Consider the following 19,676-nt stretch of genomic DNA (forward strand, 5'->3'; position numbering starts at 1 on the left):
CCTCAAAGAGTGCCCCAAAGTTTCTACCGGAGAATCACGACGAAAACGTGTGCCAACCCCTATGCATAGGTTCATGGGCGAAACCCGCAAGTTGATCACCAAAACATACATCAAGTGAATCACGTGGTATCCCATTGTCACCACAGATACGCACGGCAAGACATACATCAAGTGTTCTCAAATCTTTAAAGACTCAATCCGATAAGATAACTTCAAAGGGGAAGCTCAATCCATTACAAGAGAGTAGAGGGGGGAAGAAACATCATAGGATCCAAATAAAATAGCAAAGCTCGCGATACATCAAGATCGTATCACCTCAAGAACACGAGAGAGAGAGAGAGAGAGAGAGATCAAACACATAGCTACTGGTACATACCCTCAGCCCCGAGGGAGAACTACTCCCTCCTCGCCATGTAGAGCACCGGGATGATGAAGATGACCACCGGAGAGGGATTGCCCCCTCCGGCAGGGTGCCGGAACGGGTCTAGATTGGCTTTCGGTGGCTACGGAGGCTTCTGACGGCGGAACTCCTGATCTATTGTGCTCCCCGATCGTTTTAGGGTATATGGAGATATATAGGAGGAAGAAGTACGTCAGGGGAGCCACGAGGGCCTACGAGGGTGGAGGGCGCACCCCCTGCCTCGTGGCTTCCTCGTTGCTTCCCTTACGTGGACTCCAAGTCTCCCGGGTTGCTTTCCTTCTAAAAATAAGTTCCGTGAAGTTTCAGGTCAATTGGACTCCGTTTGATTTTCCTTTTCCGCGATACTCTAAAACAAGGAAAAAACAGAAACTAACACCGGGCTCTGGGTTAATAGGTTAGTCCCAAAAATCATATAAAATATCATATAAATGCATATAAAACATCCAAGGTTGATAATATAATAGTATGGAACAATAAAAAATTATAGATACGTTGGAGACGTATCAACTGGCACGACGACGGCGATCTACGTTGCACTGATACTTGGATACGTATCGGATACGCGATACGGGGATACGCCTGATACGTCAATTTTCTGGAAACATGAATACGGCGATACGTTTATATATAGATATTACATATATTAATTATTAAAAATATTGAAAACAACATAGAGCTTCTAAGTCAAAGCTTGCCTCAATAGGATTATTTCCTTTGTTTTCTTGCACTTGGTCCACTTTCATTAATTGATAGTGGGATTTTCCCGGATTTCTTGTTCCAATCAGTGCATCGACTCTCTTTTGCTCACCTTTCAATTGAATAAGAACATTGGTAGTCATGTTTTGGCATGAACTCACGCCCATGTTGGGTATCTGCAAAAGGTGTACCTTTACTATTGAGGGGATTTCAGTCAAACGATGGGTTCCAGGTATCTAAAAAGTATCGTAGAAGTATCCTAGGAGTATCAAACATTATTTTCTTTTTTAAAATCAAAAAATCAAGGGATACTTACGGGATACGTATCAGGCCATATCGGGGCAGTATCCGGCTGGATACGCGCGCTTTCCGAAGTATCCGCGCAACGTAGACGACGATGATGGCGGCGACAACGACATATTTTGAATTCATGTTCTAACTTTTGTGGATCCTCTAAAATTATTCCTTCTGTTTCGAATTATAAGATGTTCTAACCTTTTTTCAAATCAAATGTATATAGACGTGTTTTCTCAGTCCGTATGTAGTTCATGTTGAAATACCACAAAGATTTTATATAATTCAGAACGGAGGAAGTAGTACTCTAGTATTTTGCTCATTTTTTAAAACCTAAACTTAATCATGCCCAAATACGTAAGAAGAAGAAGAAGAAGAAGAAGAAGAAGAAGAAGAAGAAGAAGAAGAAGAAGAAGAAGAAAATCTAATTAGAATACCATTTCCTTTTTGTTTTGCGTCCTACATCGTGCATCCAAGAGATGCCCTAACGGTCACATGCGCCGGGAGCTCACTCACGCTCACAGGTCTCGCAAAAGCGAGACACGGCCGTGCCAACATGCATCCATTCATCGATCTCCCGGCCGTGACACCATTTAAACCTCATGCCATGCATCTCACCCTACTTATCCCCCGCGCCCTCGATCAGCTCCGTCGTCACACTCTCCTCACCCACTCCACTACTACACCCCACACTCCAAAACCAAAACCTCGCTCCAACTTCAAACTTCGAATTCCCCCGCTCCCACGCACGTAAGTTCCGCGCATTTCTTCCATCCATCCAGCCGCGCGCGCGAGCTACCTGGATATATTGGGCTCGTTCTGATCCATCGCACGTCGTCCGTCGTGCTGCATGCAGGAGCCGAGGCCGTCGTTCATGGAGAGCTACGTGCGGAAGCGGTCGTGGAAGAAGGGGCCGACGCGGGGCAAGGGCGGGCCGCAGAACGCGGCGTGCGAGTACCGGGGCGTGCGCCAGCGGACGTGGGGCAAGTGGGTGGCGGAGATCCGCGAGCCCAACAAGCGCGCGCGCATCTGGCTCGGCTCCTTCGCCACCGCCGAGGAGGCCGCGCTCGCCTACGACGAGGCCGCGCGCAGGCTCTACGGCCCCGACGCATTCCTCAACCTGCCCCACCTCCGCGCCGCCGCCGGCGCCACCGCGCAGCAGCGCATGATCAGGTGGCTCCCGGCCGCCGCGGCCGGGGTCGCCTCCGGCGGCGCCAGGGGCCATGCCGCCGTGCCCGCCTACGGCCTCCTCAACCTCAACGCGCAGCACAACGTGCACGTCATCCACCAGAGGCTGCAGGAGCTCAAGAGCTCCTCCTCCTCGCCGGCCAAGCCGCAGCAGCAGCAGTCCAGGAGGACCCCTCCCCCGCCGCCGCCTCCTCCGGCCGCCTCGTCCCCTTCCTCCACGGTGACCACCGGCGCCATGCCGCCCTCCGCGTCCTGCTTCCAGTCCCAGCTGGAGCACTCCATGGCGATGACCGCCGCGGCCGAGAGCGCGCCGCCGTGCGACGGCTTCGGGGGCGGCAGGCCCCAGCTCGACCTCAAGGAGTTCCTGCAGCAGATCGGCGTGCTCGGGGAGGACGACGGCGGCGCGGCCGGCAAGCATCATGGGCCTCAGGGCGTCGGCGAGGACGACGGCGAGGTGGCGGACGCGTTCGGGTTCGGGGGCGGCAACAGCAATGCCGCAGAGTTCGACTGGGACGCGCTGGCGGCCGACATGAGCGACATCGCGGCAGGAGGCCACGGCGGCGGCGGCGCGCTGGGCGTGAACGGCGCGTTCCACATGGACGATCTCGACCAGTTCGGCTGCGTGCCCATCCCCGTATGGGACATCTGATCTTATATTCTTATAGGCTCTGAATTAGCCCATGCTTAAGCGTTGCTTAGCTGATTTACTACCTTCGATCTCTGATGGATTATCTACGAGGTTTAGCTCCCAGGTTCTTCATGTAGCTCGGCATGAAGGTTTAGATCTGTTTCATCTGAAGAATCATGTAATAGCATAAGCACAATAAACTTGGCGCGCATGAGCTATTGCCATAACCAGGAAAATGAGACCAACATACATTGGACTTCTCAAAAAAATCTTCTCCAGATAGCATCAACGTCATTGTGAAATCACTCACTGTCAAAGGATTTTATCCAAAGCAAGAAGATCGATGCGATCACAACTCATAAGGAGCTAAAGACGCCCCCAACGAGCGAAATAAACGTGGTGAAAACTTACATCAGACTTGCCCACAAGAAAGCATTCAGCATTCATAATCAGCGCAAAATATGACGGTGAATTGTGATAATACCACCAAACCATTGGTGGAGTCGAAAGACAAAATGTTACCACCAAACTCTAACACTGCATCCTTATGGTGATATATAGGGACATTTCCCGGAAATCATTATTGCAGGTATTACATCACCCCGCCCGCCAGTAGCTTGTCGATCGTATTACCCGCTACGATTGGCAATCAAGGGTGTGCTGACACAGCAATGCTCACAACGGCCTAGTTAAGACTGAATTATTTCGTCCGATACAATAGTACCAAATCGAGTTTGCCCTTTACTTGTATATCAGAGCATCCCTCCCAGGCCCGACACCAATGTAGTGGACTGGAACACCGACGAGCTCTTCTATCCTCTCCACGTAACGGCGGGCAGCTTGGGGGAGTTCACTGTAACTTCGGACAGAAGATATGTCACTGTCCCACCCAGGAAGCACCTCATAGTTGACCTGAAACACAAGACGAAGCATATGAGAGATGAATTGTGTCTATCCTCACATTTAAGTGTAAGTTGTTATCACCAAACTGGTAATGACATCGGTTTACAAAACCACAGAACTAAAGCCAGTACATTAGCAACTAAATCACATCTTACAACCAGAGAAAGAACAACAGTTTTGACATACAACATAATTATAAATTATGCAAATGTACTACTCAGACATGTAAACACAATGAACAAACTATGACACTTACCTGTACTTGCTCCAGGGTGTCAAGATCCCCTGGGAAGGATTGTAGTTTCTCTCCATCCATTTGATTATAAGAAACACCCAGCTTAATTTCTGGTAACCCGGACAGAACATCAAGTTTTGTTAGATTTAGAGAGGAAAACCCATTGATGTCACAGCAGTATTTCAGTGCAACGATGTCAAGCCAGCCACAACGTCTTGGGCGACCTGTAGTCGTTCCAAATTCCATTCCGGCCTTCCTAAGAACATCACCTTCCTCTCCAAGCAGTTCAGTTGGGAAAGGGCCAGAGCCAACCCTTGTTGTGTAAGCTTTTACCTGCATGTAAAATAGTGAGTTAGACAAGCAATATATCATAGATGAGGGCTGGATTACACTACTTTTGACTTACAACTCCAATCAGGTCGCCAATAACCCTAGGGGCAATCCCAAGGCCAGTGCAAATTCCACCAGCGGAAGGGCTAGAAGAAGTCACAAATGGATAAGTTCCAAAATCGATATCCAGCATAGTTGCCTGACCACCTTCAACCAGAATTTTCTTCTTCTGTCTGATGGATTCATTCAACACATGAACAGTGTCAGCGATGAAGGGCTCCAAACGCTCTGCAAACCTCTTGTACCTCTCAACCTCTTCCTTGAGCATGCCTTTGCTGTACTTGAAGCCTTCAAACCTCGCAGCAGCATCTTCGAATAAAACATCAAGCTTATCCCCAAAAGTGTCCATGTGCCTTAGATCACAAACTCGCAGCCCATTTCGAGTGACCTTGCTGGAATAACAAGGTCCAATGCCTCTCTTAGTCGTTCCTATGAAGGAATTTGCAAGCTCGGCTTCCCTAAGTCCATCTACAGTCTGATGCAGATCAAAGAGCAAATGAGCCCTGTCAGACACCAGTATTCTTCCATCACAACTGACTCCATTTGATTGAAGACCATCAATTTCGCCAAAGAACCCTGGAACATGGATCACCGCTCCGTTGCCAACAACACAGAGTGTTCCTTCATGGAGAATACCAGATGGAACAAGATGAAGGGCAAATTTCTTGCCTTCAGAGTTGTAGATGGTGTGTCCAGCATTTGCTCCACCCTGTTAACAAAGTAGGAACTCAGATAAACAAGCTACTAAACTCAAGAGAAGTGGCCAACTGGTAATGACCAAATTAAGTACCGATGCTACATCCCAAGAATTTAATTCACAAATAAACACTAAATGATAATTGCAGATACAAAAGGTTAATCTTCAAAATTCAGAAATTATTCATCAAAGAAAATTCCAGGAAAGGGAAATCTAAACTAATCAAAGGAATGACAATGGCTAACCATATTAAACTCACAAAAATGCAGAAATGACCTTTTAGGAGCAGTAGTAATAGCATCTTATTCTTATTATAAACAAACTGCAAGTTAAAAGATTGCTACAATACAAGCGATACACTACTGGTACAAAAATCGAAAGAGTATGCAAAACAACCAAAGTACAGAGGTCTGATGCAGATTATGGTAAACCCTCAAGCCTAAGTGAGTCGAACAAATCAGATTGTTTACCAACCAAAACAAAGTGGTAATCATGCTTTACTGCTTTTATCGCCACACTACCGTTTACGGCCAGATGTCGAGTCAATTCATTTCATTTAGGAGCCACTGGACATGAAGTTAACATCCATCCTTCATCCTACCAGATTCAGAAGGCCACAAATTTGACAGTTCACTGTGGCTATCAGGATCAAATATCCAGAATTTTTTGTAACTACCAGCCCAATGTTCCAGCCGGGATCCACAAAATGTAAAAAGAAGAAATATCATCATATAAGCAACCCAATATTAAACAAAATCGAGCTAAAAGATTTACAATTTTATCCCCTTTGTGCATGAGCTCCACTATACATATTTTTTAACCAAAGCGATCCCAGAATTAACATCTTTGGGGATGGGGGTATTTTTTCTTGTACGGGCTTCGGTACCAAAACTCTACAGAGAAACACACCTCTTCCAAACAGGCCCTGGGAAGGGGAATTCTACACGCAGATTACTCTAACATCCGGATCAGGCATCAATCCACCAAAACAACTCTTACCACGCCATCCTACAAGCGTATACGATATCAAAAATTTCAACTGGAACGCGCAGTGGTGCTGCCAAGCAGCTTCAATCGACAATGATTGGCACAGGACTCAAACCAGAGCACACGACAAAGACCGAGCCGCATCTCCTCACCTGGCAACGCGCGACGATGTCGAAGCGGGGGGCGAGCACGTCGACGAGCTTCCCCTTCCCCTCGTCGCCCCACTGCGACCCGAGCACGCCGGAGACCTGGCTCAGCGACGAGACCCTGTCGGCGGCGGGGTCCGCCTCCACCGCGAGCGCGGACGCGGCGGCGGGGGCGGGGGCCTGTCTCCCGGGCAGGCGCACCGACGACGGCGCCGGGGCGGCCGGGGAGAAGGACCTCCCCCGCCCGGCGGCGGCGGCGGCGGCGGCGGGGTGGTTGAGGGTGGAGAGCGACATGGGGCGAGGGTTTTAGGATGCGGCGGTCAGTGGGGAAGCCGCTGCTTTCCGTTTAAGTATCCCGTTGGCACGTGTAATAAACGGTGGGGATTTTTTTTATTTCGAGGGATAGAAAATGATGGGGAATTGGATCCTCTTGTATTTTCACAAGGGAATTGGATCCTCTTGGCCTCGTTTGCTGTCGACCAAAGAGAGATTTCACCGTGCACCAATCTTGGCCGTCTGATATTTTTTTTACACATTTGGGTATTTTAGAAGAGAAAATGGAATTTTTACAGCCATTGATGTCCTTTCGATGGCTACGTTTTCACATGGTAAATCGATTGTCTGCTCATTTGTTATTCTGCCTCTTGTGCTTTTATTTACATTTTATGGACATTTACATGTGTGATTCATTGTGTCGGGTTAATTATTTGCTGTGGTTTTGCAGCTGCATGAGCGACATTATGCCTTGTTAATTAATTAGCATGAATTTTGAGGTTATGTAGGTGATGCATCATATCTGGTTTTTTATTGTCGTGGTTCTTTTTTGTTTTTCTGATCTTAGTGTTTATATTTAAAAGATTTGTTTCGAGATGTTATGTGCTTTTGTAATTCTTAACATGCTATAGTTAAGTACTTGGCCTTTTAATACGTGCGATATTTGAAGTACTAGCTCCACCGCTAACAAAAAGGTTGGGAAGCGAATATATTGTGCCCCATGCGAGGAAGAACAACCAATAGCGCGGCCACAAGAGCCTAACAACAAAGGCTTAACGAAGACCATACTAAAAAGGCGGGATAGACAAGATGGCATTAGCGTGATGTTCCTTGCCTCTTATATCATTATGTCATGTATCGGTCACTTTGATGTTAAAAAATAATGCATATATATCTATATCTATACCAATATAAAAAGATCTAAAGGGCAGATTCAATTAATCTCGGCCATCAAATCATGTCAATCCAACGACCTAGAGGCCTGGGCGTTTGGTTTAACCGAACCGATCGGTTCGGTTTCTCGGGTTTTAAAACATTTCGGTTTTCTAAATATGCTAACCGATCGGTGCTTATGAAAAACAGTAACCGAGAATTCGGTCCATTGAGAATTCGGTTCGGGTCATCGGTTAATACCGAGCAACAACAATCTACAGCTAAGAAATCAAGGTCACATAGAGAGAGAGAGCGAGAGAGAGAGAGAGAGGAGGAGGAGGAGGAGGAGGAGGAGGGAGGGAGGGGAAGGAGATGTCGCCCGATGCTGGCCGGATCTGCCGCCGGCTGTTAGCTGTTACGGCGCAGGTCGCATGGAAGGAGGGAGGCGGAGGGGAGGTAGCGGGTTGTTGGCTAAGTGCGGATTTTTGGAGGCCGAGCTCCAGTAAGTTCGGTATTTTGAAAAAATCAAAAAGTGTATTTAAAAGTTTGAAAAAAATCTGAAAAAAATTCCATGAAAACATATATGTATTCCGCAAGAACGTGTTAAGTTTCGTCGAAAAATGCTGTGATTTGTAGGCTGTACAAAAATAACAAATTTCTGGCCCAATAACAAAAATAAAAGGCCCATTAAAAAATGTGTATTTGTCCTTTTTCTCTACGCCACACGTAAACGTATAATGCTGTGAAATTTTGCATATACATAGCATATATGTGCATGTGTGTTCAAAAAATAAATTTGGAATTTTTTGCACTCTAAAAAATAAAATTTGAAAACGAACTCATTGGAGCTCGGCCTCCGTTGGCATTTTCCGGTTGTTGGCTGCCGGACCATCGACGCTGGCTACTAGGAGCGGCGACGGCTAGGGTTATGGCCGAAGGGAGGGACAGAGCGGTCGTGGGGATGAGGCACGTGCGACTGAACGGTTGTGGTGTCGTTTTTCTTTTGAGCACAAGGCCGTGGGGTCCTGGACTCGTGGTCATCAAATGGTTATGGCCCAACTTAGATAATGGGCTGAGACTTTCTACAGTATTGGCCCATGTTCGGTTTTTTTGGGTCAGTTCGGGTACCTGATGTCTGAAACCGAAATACCTGAAATTAATTTGATTTTCTAGACTACAGGACCGAACTTATGACCGTAATTATCGGGTTCGGTCTATTCGGCTTCGGCCCCGGTTCTTTCGGTTCGGGAGTTCGGTCATCGGGTAATATGCCCACCCCTAACCTAGACTGCTTCAATGTTGAGCGCTTAATACGTTTAGCGCGCAGTTAATTACATGCCAAATATAGGTGGTGTTTGGTTCTCTAGTCTTAGGATTTTTTCTAGTCCCAACTAAAAAGTCTCTAGTCCCTAAAAAGTCATTCCTTGTTTGTTTCCAGAGACTAAAAAGTCTCTAGTCCCTTCCTAGAGATTATTAAATGACCATGTTGCCGCTAGTATATACAAAAATAAAAATTAAACAACACCATGGGGTGGCGGGCCAATGGGTGTATGGAGGGGCATTGTTGGAAAAGTCTCAAAAAGTCTTAAAAAGATTTTCCTTGAGAGTCTTCTTCATTTAGTCCCAAATGCCTATTTTAGTCCCTAAAAAGTCCCTCCCGTTTGGTAAAAAAGTCTCTAAAAGGGACTTTTTCTAGTCCTTACACAAAAAAGTCCTTGAAACAAACACCCACATAGTTCTAATCACATAATAACACGTAAATAATATCCTACTTAATATCCGCATGCACTTAATATACTTTCAAATTAACGTGTATTGCACTTACATATTGACTAGTGGTCACAAAGAAGCACTCTTATCTCCCTTCGCTCTGTCCACAATTATCCACCTAACTAATTCAAGCTATCTAAATATATTTTAGTGGGTTTCGATGTTTTATGCAGGGAAAAAGAAAGTTATGTTGATTATTCAGTAACAACTCTACATACTAGTTTGCTGACAGAAATCAAAACCTGCAAATGCCAAAATAACAAGTATGATGTAAACTTAGCTAGTTGAGTGATTTCGTGGCAACACACGTACACGGCTCCACCTTATTTTCACAGGACTAGTGTCGTAGTCCGACTATTTATCATTTAATCCACCATGTCTGCTTGGGGTGCCTCTTCTAAAATGGATATTTCTTTTACACGAGTACATTTGCGCATTTAGAAGGTGGACAATTTAATTACATGATGACTACAAATCTATAAGCAACAGTACCCATGTCTCTTTAAAGAGATGCTCATTTTACAAGTGGAAAACTTTTCCTCATCGACATCAATAGCTCCGACTTTGTTCATTTCTTTGCTTATTTGCAACAACACCCTACCAGTTTGGACTCTGGACAATATCAAGATGTTCTTAGCAACATATGAGTTCTTTTACACGAGGCGTTTCGCTTTTTCGGTGCACAAACCGTGTGGAGAAGTATAGAGACTACGGGGAAGCAACCCAACTTTGCAAGATTCCTGTGACAATACCTCGAACCTCATTTGATCTCCATTTGTATTTTGATCAATCGATTATGAAACTCAAGGGGCACTTTGATATTGACAAACTAACGCGCTTTTCTAAGTGTGTAAACCACACGGGTAGACGTATTTTCGGGGCAGCCCAAAATACGCATTCGTCCTCCCCCTTCGTGAGCTCAAGTCTGAAGCTCTGAAACGACACGAAACTCTCGACGCTCTAGCCGAAAAACCCAATCCAGTACAGCGGCCGATACCTCTTGCCGCCACGCCGGCCGGCCGGCCGCCGCCGCCGCCACCCATGCTGCGCGTCGTCTCCACCCTCCGTCCGCTCCTCCGGAGCCCCCTCCTCCCGGGCCCTAAACCCCTCCCCCGCCCCCGCCGGCCGCCGCGGCCGTTCCGCGCCCTCTCGTCCGCAGCGCCGCTCGCAGCCTCCCCGCCCAGCGCGCCCGCGCCCGCGCCCGGGGAGGTCGAGATCAGCGAGGAGCACCTCATCCGGTGCGCGGCAGCGAGGAGGGCGCCGCTGCGGGTGGCGGTGCTGGTGAGCGGCGGGGTCGACAGCAGCGTCGCGCTCCGCCTCCTCCACGCAGCCGGGCACAGCTGCACCGCCTTCTACCTCAAGATTTGGTTCCAGGTCCGTACACACTCCCCTGTTGCCATGCTCTGCGATGCTACACCACGGGATCGCTTAATAAGCTCTGTGTGGTTAATCTGTAGGAAGATTTCAGGAACTTCTGGTCCGAGTGCCCGTGGGACGACGATTTGAAGTATGCACAGGGCGTGTGTGACAAGGTATATTCCAGAAAATTCATCCGGTGCATGCTGTTTCATTGAATAGCCAGTGTGCAGCATATGTTAGCTCTGGCTGCATGGACTGACTGATCCAATGGCTGTCTTTTGTAGATTGACGTACCATTAGAGGTGGTACATCTATCTGATGAGTACTGGAACCATGTGGTAAGCTTCATTCAAACCTTTTGCACCCGTTCCTCTCGCAGATATCCCATATGTTGTTCTGCATTCTGAGAAACTATCATGGATTTTATATATCTAGGTATCTCACATGATTAATGAGTACCGCAACGGACGCACACCGAACCCTGATGTTCTTTGCAACACAAGGATAAAGTTTGGTATGGATGTGCGCGCTTCTATTACTGAAATTTGATTGTGCATCGAGGTATAATTTTTGAGCTGTCTTCATGTGCTTATTCTTTTCACTCATTTTCTGCAGGAGCTTTCCTAGAAGCAATTGAAAACTTGGGGTTTGATTACATAGCCTCAGGACATTATGCACATGTAGTCCATCCACCCGTTGAGAATGCTGAAGGGCCATCGGTGCTCCAACTTTCGAAAGACGAGGTGCTTTAAAATAGCTTGCTTAGCTTCAGTGTTATTGAATTTGATGTCAATTGAGTTCTATTATTCATCCTGGAAGGAAAATTGTGATACAGTGAAACAAATAGATGGTTCTTTTGTTTAAATAAATATTGGTTAGTCGAAACCACCTTTCAGACTCTGATTCTTGTTTCAGATCAAGGATCAAACTTATTTCCTCTCACATCTCTCTCAGCCCCAGCTTAGAAGACTTCTTTTTCCACTGGGGTGTATAACAAAGGTGACATATTTTATCAGATAAGGATAGTTAAGTTTTTTCAGGAGCTGCCGGTGTATTTTTTGTAAATTGAGTCATCTTTTGTAGGATGAAGTTCGCAGTCTGGCTGTTCAGATGGGCCTTCCTAACCAAGCTAGAAAGGATTCCCAAGGGATATGTTTTCTTGGAAAGGTAATTGCTTTAACATAGTTGTTAATAATGCACATGTTTTGTGCAAAATATAGTTCTGTCCTTTCTCCTTGTGTTGTCTTATTTTAAGCTTAAAAAGTCTCTCTTTCTAGGTCAAATTTAGCGAGTTTGTTCAAAGACATATAGGAGAAATGGAGGGTATACTTCTTGAGGCTGAAACTGGAGATTACCTAGGGACACACCGTGGGTTTTGGTTCTATACGATTGGTCAGCGACAAGGTTTGCGACTTTCTGGAGGACCTTGGTACGCACTGTTTACTAGCCTCTTTTTTGGTGCAATAACATCAGCTAAATTAAATGTGTATTGCCTGAAGTATTATGCAGTTCAAGGAAGATCTGCCCTCATGTAGCACATATCTATTTATCCATAGATTCATCAAATGACTTGTTCCTTACGCAGGTATGTTGTGGAGAAAGATGTGCAAAATAATGTGGTTTTTGTATCAAGGAATTACTATTCACTGGATAAGAGGAGGCGAACGTTTCGTGTTGGATCGCTAAACTGGTTTAGCGATTCTGGACCAGCAGACAATGAATTCCTCAGATGCAAGGTACCAGAGTTACACAATTAGCCCTTGTGGTAGCATAGCATATTTGAATTTTGACGTTTGTACCATCTGCAAGGGTTAAATAATCATCATCAGTCCATTTCCCCCCTTCAAAACACGCACATGGTACCAGCTGTATACTTGGACTCGTTTAGGTGCTGGGATAGGAGAGTGGTTCATAAATCCTGTTGATCCTCGGGTAGTTAGGCAATTCTGAAACCGATCAGTTCTACCATGACCAATGGTCTTTAATTTCTAATTTGTGATTATAGGAACCTACCACTGCAGCTTTCAATCTAACCGATGCCACATATCTCTTGCTTGATCTATCTCCTTTTTTGTACTTGTATCTATTTAGCATTTAGATCAGCCGTGGCTCTGCTTTTGTCATGTGCTGTACTTTATTATGTCAGTTATCTGACATTGATGCTACTTTCAATACCAGGTACGGCACAGTCCTGATTTCCATGATTGCACCGTGACAAAAGAGCAAACCGAAGAGAACGGAGACGTTTTGGCGGTGCGTCTGTCCGAAGACGACCAGGGTTTAGCAGCTGGCCAGTTTGCAGCGTTCTACCGTGACAGTGTGTGCCTGGGGTCAGGCATAATCCTGGATTCCTGGGACGAAATGAGCTTCCCTGTGTGCGCAAAGGCGCTAGAAACCGCTAGGATGGAGGACAAGTCCAAGCTGGGGAAGCCCGTAAGGATCATGAACCTGGAGCACCTGGTGAAACCAGAGCCGGAGCCGGCCAAGGTCGCTTGACAGACATCACCGGGTTCTTGTCCCTTTGTCTTGTCGTACATCTGTGATCATGTGAAGATATATTCATCTGACAGTGTGAGAGTTGGCACGCCCTGCAAATGCGAGAATTGGGGAAGTTCCAGAAACCATCATCGTTATGCTGCTCCAGTCAGGGGCTCCATACAGGTGGTTCTTGAAAAGGTGGCATCTCCATTGGTGACTTTGCGTTTGGGAGAAGAAATGCTTTGCCACCGGATAAAAGAGGTGGTGAAGCATCAATCAACGCATGATTGCGCATGCAAGAGCTGACCTTGCCTGACGTAGTTGCCGATCTAAGCAGGAAAGGCAAGCAGGCGAATGGGTAGGCATGTTGTTCTCTCTTGGAGCCAAAATGTGTACGTAGATTATTATTAAGAGTTAGTCAGCGGTACCACTTCTAACTGTACCCTGTGAAGTTATGATACGGCAACACCAATGTTGAATAATCAATCAATCAACATGGTTCTAGACTAAACCAGGATGGTTTATCACGAAATCATCCTCCTTTTTGCATGGTGGTATTCTGGAATCTAAACTGGTTGCGCGCTTGATTGTATACTACTCCCTCCGTTTCTAAATATCTTTTTAGAGATTTTTATAAGTGACTATATACGGAGCAAAATGAGTGAATCAACACTCTAAAATATGTCTATATACATTCGTATGTAGTCTTTTATTGGAATCATTAAAAAGACTTGCATTTAGGAACCGAGGGAGTAGAATGTACTCTTTTTTCCCGGGGCATGTGTCGGCAGCTGTGAGACCTCCTGGAGCAGCACATGGAGAGATTCTGGGGTAAGAGATGCCGGACCAGGAGTAGCAGCACGTACGTACTAGTTTTGTACTCCAAATTAAAGGCCATCAAAGCCACCTCGGCCTGGCGATTTTACCGAGGGCATATCCATGATAATGTTCCTGGTCTCAACCTTGAAGAAGCAGAGAGACTGATCTGGACTGACCTTGGCTGTTGCACACGCCAATATTGTATACGTCATTCGTGAGTGCAGGTTTATGGCCTTTTTGTCCTCAACCGTTGTCATCACCTAGTACATTATCTCTCTATATAAACGGTGATACCATTTAGTCATACCTCTCACCTCCGATCAATACCTTTACCTATAGCCTGATCTCCTGCCGATCTCAGGCTAGCAAGCAGCTCCCATGGCTTCTGCACCGGTTCTCAAGACGACGGCCGCCGTGTTCCTGCTGGTCCTGGCCCTAGGGCACCTGATGGCCGCCACCGATGCGTCTCCGCACCACCAGGACGCTCGACGGCTGCTCGCAGAGCACAATAGTCTCTCCACGAAACCGGGCTTACCGGTGGACGCAAGGCTCGTAGTCGGACCACAAGAGCAGCCCGGAACCACCGCCGTCCTGACGGATGCCAATGGCGAACCCTTGTGCCCCTGCTGGCCCGCATGCTGCTAGCCAGCCGGCGGCCAAAGGATGTTGATGCTCAACTGAAACCATCACGTGCCCTGCGCTAGAATAATCACGCCATGGGTGAGTCCCAGGCATGAGCGAGCGAGTCTGTGTGTGTCGCGCCGAGTCTGTTCGTGGCGCATCGTTTTGAGTAAGTCGGGTTCAAGTTGTTGGTCGAGTCTAGGTTTGTTGCAGGATGTGTGCAAGACTGTTGCGGATTGAGTCGGGATTTGTTGGGATAGGGTCACCGATCCGCGCGGAGAAACCAGCGTCCTTGCTTCTCTTTATTTTCCTGCAGTATTGGTATTGGTGGTCTGTTATCAACATCCAACTCTAAATACAAATTATATTTAAGTTGTAGTTATAATGTTTATTTCAAGCAATACCGAGCTATCACTTCGGAATTATAAATATTTATGTTTGCACTGCATTCCGCTTTGGAGGATCCCACTGCTTCAAGGTATAGCTATCACTTCGGAATTATAAGTATGCATCATAAGTTAATAGTCAAGCAATCAATGAGCTAACAAGAGGTCATTACCAACTACAGCGCCTCTTTCGTCTTCGGCTCGTTTCAGTGATTGTAGTCGTCGCTAAGTGGTTCACGGATCTTGATGTAATTTTCATTATTTCGAGTGCTCGTTGTACTACCATGATTGAAGATGAATAGATTGAAAGTTTTTCCCGAAAAAAAAACTACGATGTCACTTTATGAAGAGCCCATCCGTTGCTCAAAATTAGGACTACTGTTGTTTCACAGTAAAATGTTTCCATGTGCATCGAATCTCTTGACGAATTTGTCTAGTTCTTGATCAATGGTTAAGATTTCCGGACATCAAAACAAATGGTTGGATGTTTTGCTTTTTTTTTTTGAGAATTTTTAGGATTTTAGCCTGATTAATGTGGGGGGCTCAAAGTTAGGAGTCTCCAATTAGTAAATACAAGACTCTCTCTAAATTTGACTCAACCGTCGCATGGGCGACTTGGGCGGCAATTGGATCGCCACCACCTCTAGTCTTCATCCTCAACCCTTTCACCCAGCCGTCGCTAGAGCTTGATGCTCGAAGAACCCAAGCAACAACCAGGATTGGCTTGAATTCTCGATTTTAGATAATGGAAATGAAAAGTATTCGACCTTCACCCTGGCAGGCTACGACCTGCTTATTTGGATCACGTCATACCTTGGGGATCAAGTATCTACCTTCATCACGCCTCAATAGTTGTGCCCAGAAGCGTAACCAGGGAGTGCCCCTGTAGAGCACCTGCATGCATGTTTTCATAGGAGATTTGTCAAAAACAATGTCATCATGAGTTAGAAAGATAGCCCAAAACATAGTTGATGCACCTACTAAGATGTGAATTTTTTAGTCTCATGTCAAAGCCATTAAGCCAAGATCCAAACATACGATTGACATTTCTAGGAGGTTTTATGCCAAACTTGAAGTAAATAAGTCTACAAATGAATCTAGCATAGCAACAGTCAAAGAAGAAGTGATGAATAGTTTCTAAGTTACTGCATAAACTACATTTTAAATGCCATTCCAAGTTTTGTTTAGTTAGATTATATTTAGTCAACACAACTCCCTTGATTAAATACCACATAAAGATCTTGATTTTTAACAACATTTTTAGTTTCCATAGTGTCTTGTTGTTCCACATGTCCAACATCAATAACAGCTCTGTACATGGAGGTTTTTTTTTGCAAGAAAACTTTTGATCTATCCATCTTCAATCATGGCAGTACAACGAACACCAGAAATAATATACCTAAGAACAAATCTATAACTTTCATTAAACTAGTTCAAACTGAGTTTCACCTGGTTTCTTCTCCATTTGGGTTGTAGTCTTGTTTTTAATGTACTAGTGGTTGGGGCCCGCCATTGCGGGCCGCTTGAGAAGAAGCTATGCGCACCTCACCATCATATCGAAATTTTTAAAAAATATTCTCGTGTCACGTGGACATCGCAATCATCTTAAAAGGAAAAAAAAAGAAAAAACCTAGAAAAACTTTTCTCAAAAAAGAAATCTCCCTACCATTTTAAAAACTCTAAAGAAAACTTTCTCACTGTGACCAACCAGCATGTGCCACATGGCGTAGCTAGTTGGCCACCATTCTAGTGCACCTTAATGTGTTTAATTTCCTCCTAAGTAAATTATACCATATTCCCTCCTCATTTACTAGTTTAAAAAGCCATTCACTTAGTGTTGGGTAGCGCAGTAATTTCAAAAATTTCCTACGCACACGCAAGATCATGGTGATGCATAGCAACGAGAGGGGAGAATATTGTCTATGTACCCTCATAGACCATAAGCGGAAGCATTATGACAATGCGGTTGATGTAGTCGTATGTCTCCACGATCGACCGATCTACTACCGAAGATACGACACCTCCGCGATCTGCACACGTTCGGCTCGGTGACGTCCCGCGAACTCACGATCCAGTAGAGCTTCGAGGGAGAGCTTCGTCAGCACGACGGCGTGATGACGGTGATGATGTTGCTACCGGAACAGGGCTTCGCCTAAGCACCGCTACGATATTACCGAGGTGGATTATGATGGAGGGGGGCACCGCACACGGCTAAAGATCAATGATCAACTTGTGTCTATGGGGTGCCCCCTCCCCCATATATAAAGGAGTGGAGGAGGGGGAGGGGGCCGTGAAGGAAATATTCCCTAGAGGCAATAATAAAGTTATTATTTATTTCCTTATATCATGATAAATGTTTATTATTCATGCTAGAATTGTATTAACCGGAAACATAATACATGTGTGAATACATAGACAAACAGAGTGTCACTAGTATGCCTCTACTTGACTAGCTCGTTAATCAAAGATGGTTATGTTTCCTAACCATGGACAAAGAGTTGTTATTTGATTAACGGGATCACATCATTAGATGAATGATCTGATTGACATGACCCATTCCATTAGCTTAGCACCCGATCGTTTAGTATGTTGCTATTGCTTTCTTCATAACTTATACATGTTCCTATGACTATGAGATTATGCAACTCCCGTTTGCCGGAGGAACACTTTGTGTGCTACCAAACGTCACAACATAACTGGGTGATTATAAAGGTGCTCTACAGGTGTCTCCAAAGGTACATGTTGGGTTGGCGTATTTCGAGATTAGGATTTGTCACTCCGATTGTCGGAGAGGTATCTCTGGGCCCTCTCGGCAATGCACATCACATAAGCCTTGCAAGCATTGCAACTAATGAGTTAGTTGTGAGATGATGTATTACGGAACGAGTAAGGAGACTTGCCCGTAACGAGATTGAACTAGGTATTGAGATACCGACGATCGAATCTCGGGCAAGTAACATACCGATGACAAAGGGAACAACATATGTTGTTATGCGGTCTGACCGATAAAAGATCTTCGTAGAATATGTAGGAGCCAATATGAGCATCCAGGTTCCGCTATTGGTTATTGACCGGAGACATGTCTCGGTCATGTCTACATTGTTCTCGAACCTGTAGGGTCCGCACGCTTAAGGTTTCGATGACAGTTATATTATGAGTTTATGCATTTTGATGTACCGAAGTTTGTTCGGAGTCCCGGATGTGATCAGGTACATGACAAGGAGTCTCGAAATGGTCGAGACATAAAGATTGATATATTGGAAGCCTATATTTGGATATCGGAAGTGTTCGGGTGAAATCGGGATTTTACCGGAGTACCAGGAGGTTACCGGAACCCCCCGGGAGGTATATGGGCCTTAGTGGGCTTTAGTGGAAGAGAGGAGAGGTGGCCAGGGCTAGGCCGCGCGCCCCTCCCCCCTAGTCCGAATAGGACAAGGAGAGGGGGGCGGCGCCCCCCCTTCCTTCTCTCTCTCCTCTTTCCCCCTTCCCGAATCCTATTCCAACTAGGAAAGGGGGGAATCCTACTCCCGGTGGGAGTAGGACTCCTCCTGGCGCGCCCTCCTCCTGGCCGGCCACACCCCCCCTTTGATCCTTTATATACGGGGGCAAGGGGCACCCCTAGACACACAAGTTGATCCGTGTGATCATATTCTTAACCGTGTGCGGTGCCCCCTTCCACCATAGTACTCGATAATATTGTAGCGGTGCTTAGGCGAAGCCCTGCGACGGTAGTACATCAAGATCGTCACCACGCCGTCGTGCTGACGAAACTCTTCCCCGACACTTTGCTGGATCGGAATCCGGGGATCGTCATCGAGCTGAACGTGTGCTAGAACTCGGAGGTGCCGTAGTTTCGGTGCTTGATCGGTCGGGCCGTGAAGACGTACGACTACATCAACCGCGTTGTGCTAACGCTTCCGCTGTCGGTCTACAAGGGTACGTAGATCACACTCTCCCCTCTCGTTGCTATGCATCACCATGATCTTGTGTGTGCATAGGAATTTTTTTGAAATTACCACGTTCCCCAACAGTGGCATCCGAGCCTAGGTTTTATGTGTTGATGTTATATGCACGAGTAGAACACAAGTGAGTTGTGGGTGATATAAGTCATACTGCTTACCAGCATGTCATACTTTGGTTCGGCGGTATTGTTGGACGAAGCGGCCCGGACCGACATTACGCGTATGCTTACGCGAGACCGGTTCTCCCGACGTGCTTTGCACAAAGGTGGCTAGCGGGTGACAGTTTCTCCAACTTTAGTTGAACCAAGTGTGGCTACGCCCGGTCCTTGCGAAGGTTAAAACAGCACCAACTTGACAAACTATCGTTGTGGTTTTGATGCGTAGGTAAGATTGGTTCTTGCTTAAGCCCGTAGCAGCCACGTAAAACTTGCAACAACAAAGTAGAGGACGTCTAACTTGTTTTTGCAGGGCATGTTGTGATGTGATATGGTCAAGACATGATGCTAAATTTTATTGTATGAGATGATCATGTTTTGTAACCAAATTATCG

General features: G+C 46.0%; 3 protein-coding genes across 3 annotated transcripts; 2 read left to right on the forward strand and 1 right to left on the reverse strand.

Annotated features, from left to right (window-relative positions):
• Positions 1–1,917: 1,917 nt before the first annotated feature.
• LOC147976645 (Integrase-type DNA-binding superfamily protein) lies at positions 1,918–3,496 on the forward strand. Its single transcript, XM_087518951.1, has 2 exons — positions 1,918–2,161; positions 2,268–3,496. Exon 2 carries the CDS (start codon positions 2,286–2,288, stop codon positions 3,246–3,248), a length of 963 nt encoding a protein of 320 aa, XP_087375077.1. The 5' UTR covers positions 1,918–2,161; positions 2,268–2,285; the 3' UTR covers positions 3,249–3,496.
• A 149-nt stretch (positions 3,497–3,645) lies between these two features.
• Positions 3,646–6,923, reverse strand: ADSS (adenylosuccinate synthase). The gene is made up of 4 exons (XM_087518950.1): positions 6,592–6,923; positions 4,772–5,464; positions 4,387–4,698; positions 3,646–4,139 (listed from the first exon to the last, which is right to left on the reverse strand). The coding sequence occupies exons 1-4, from the start codon at positions 6,877–6,879 to the stop codon at positions 3,969–3,971; spliced, it is 1,464 nt and encodes a 487-aa protein (XP_087375076.1). The 5' UTR covers positions 6,880–6,923; the 3' UTR covers positions 3,646–3,968.
• Positions 6,924–10,433: 3,510 nt separating this feature from the next.
• Positions 10,434–15,156, forward strand: LOC147976647 (tRNA (5-methylaminomethyl-2-thiouridylate)-methyltransferase). Its single transcript, XM_087518952.1, has 10 exons — positions 10,434–10,875; positions 10,959–11,033; positions 11,145–11,198; positions 11,296–11,374; positions 11,476–11,603; positions 11,776–11,859; positions 11,944–12,027; positions 12,138–12,289; positions 12,446–12,596; positions 13,039–15,156. Exons 1-10 carry the CDS (start codon positions 10,543–10,545, stop codon positions 13,354–13,356), a joined length of 1,458 nt encoding a protein of 485 aa, XP_087375078.1. The 5' UTR covers positions 10,434–10,542; the 3' UTR covers positions 13,357–15,156.
• The last annotated feature ends 4,520 nt before the right edge of the window (positions 15,157–19,676 follow it).

The sequence above is a fragment of the Triticum urartu genome, chromosome 4A (assembly GCF_056163025.1).
Source record: "Triticum urartu cultivar PI428250 chromosome 4A, HENAU_Tu73, whole genome shotgun sequence".
NCBI lineage: Eukaryota > Viridiplantae > Streptophyta > Magnoliopsida > Poales > Poaceae > Triticum > Triticum urartu.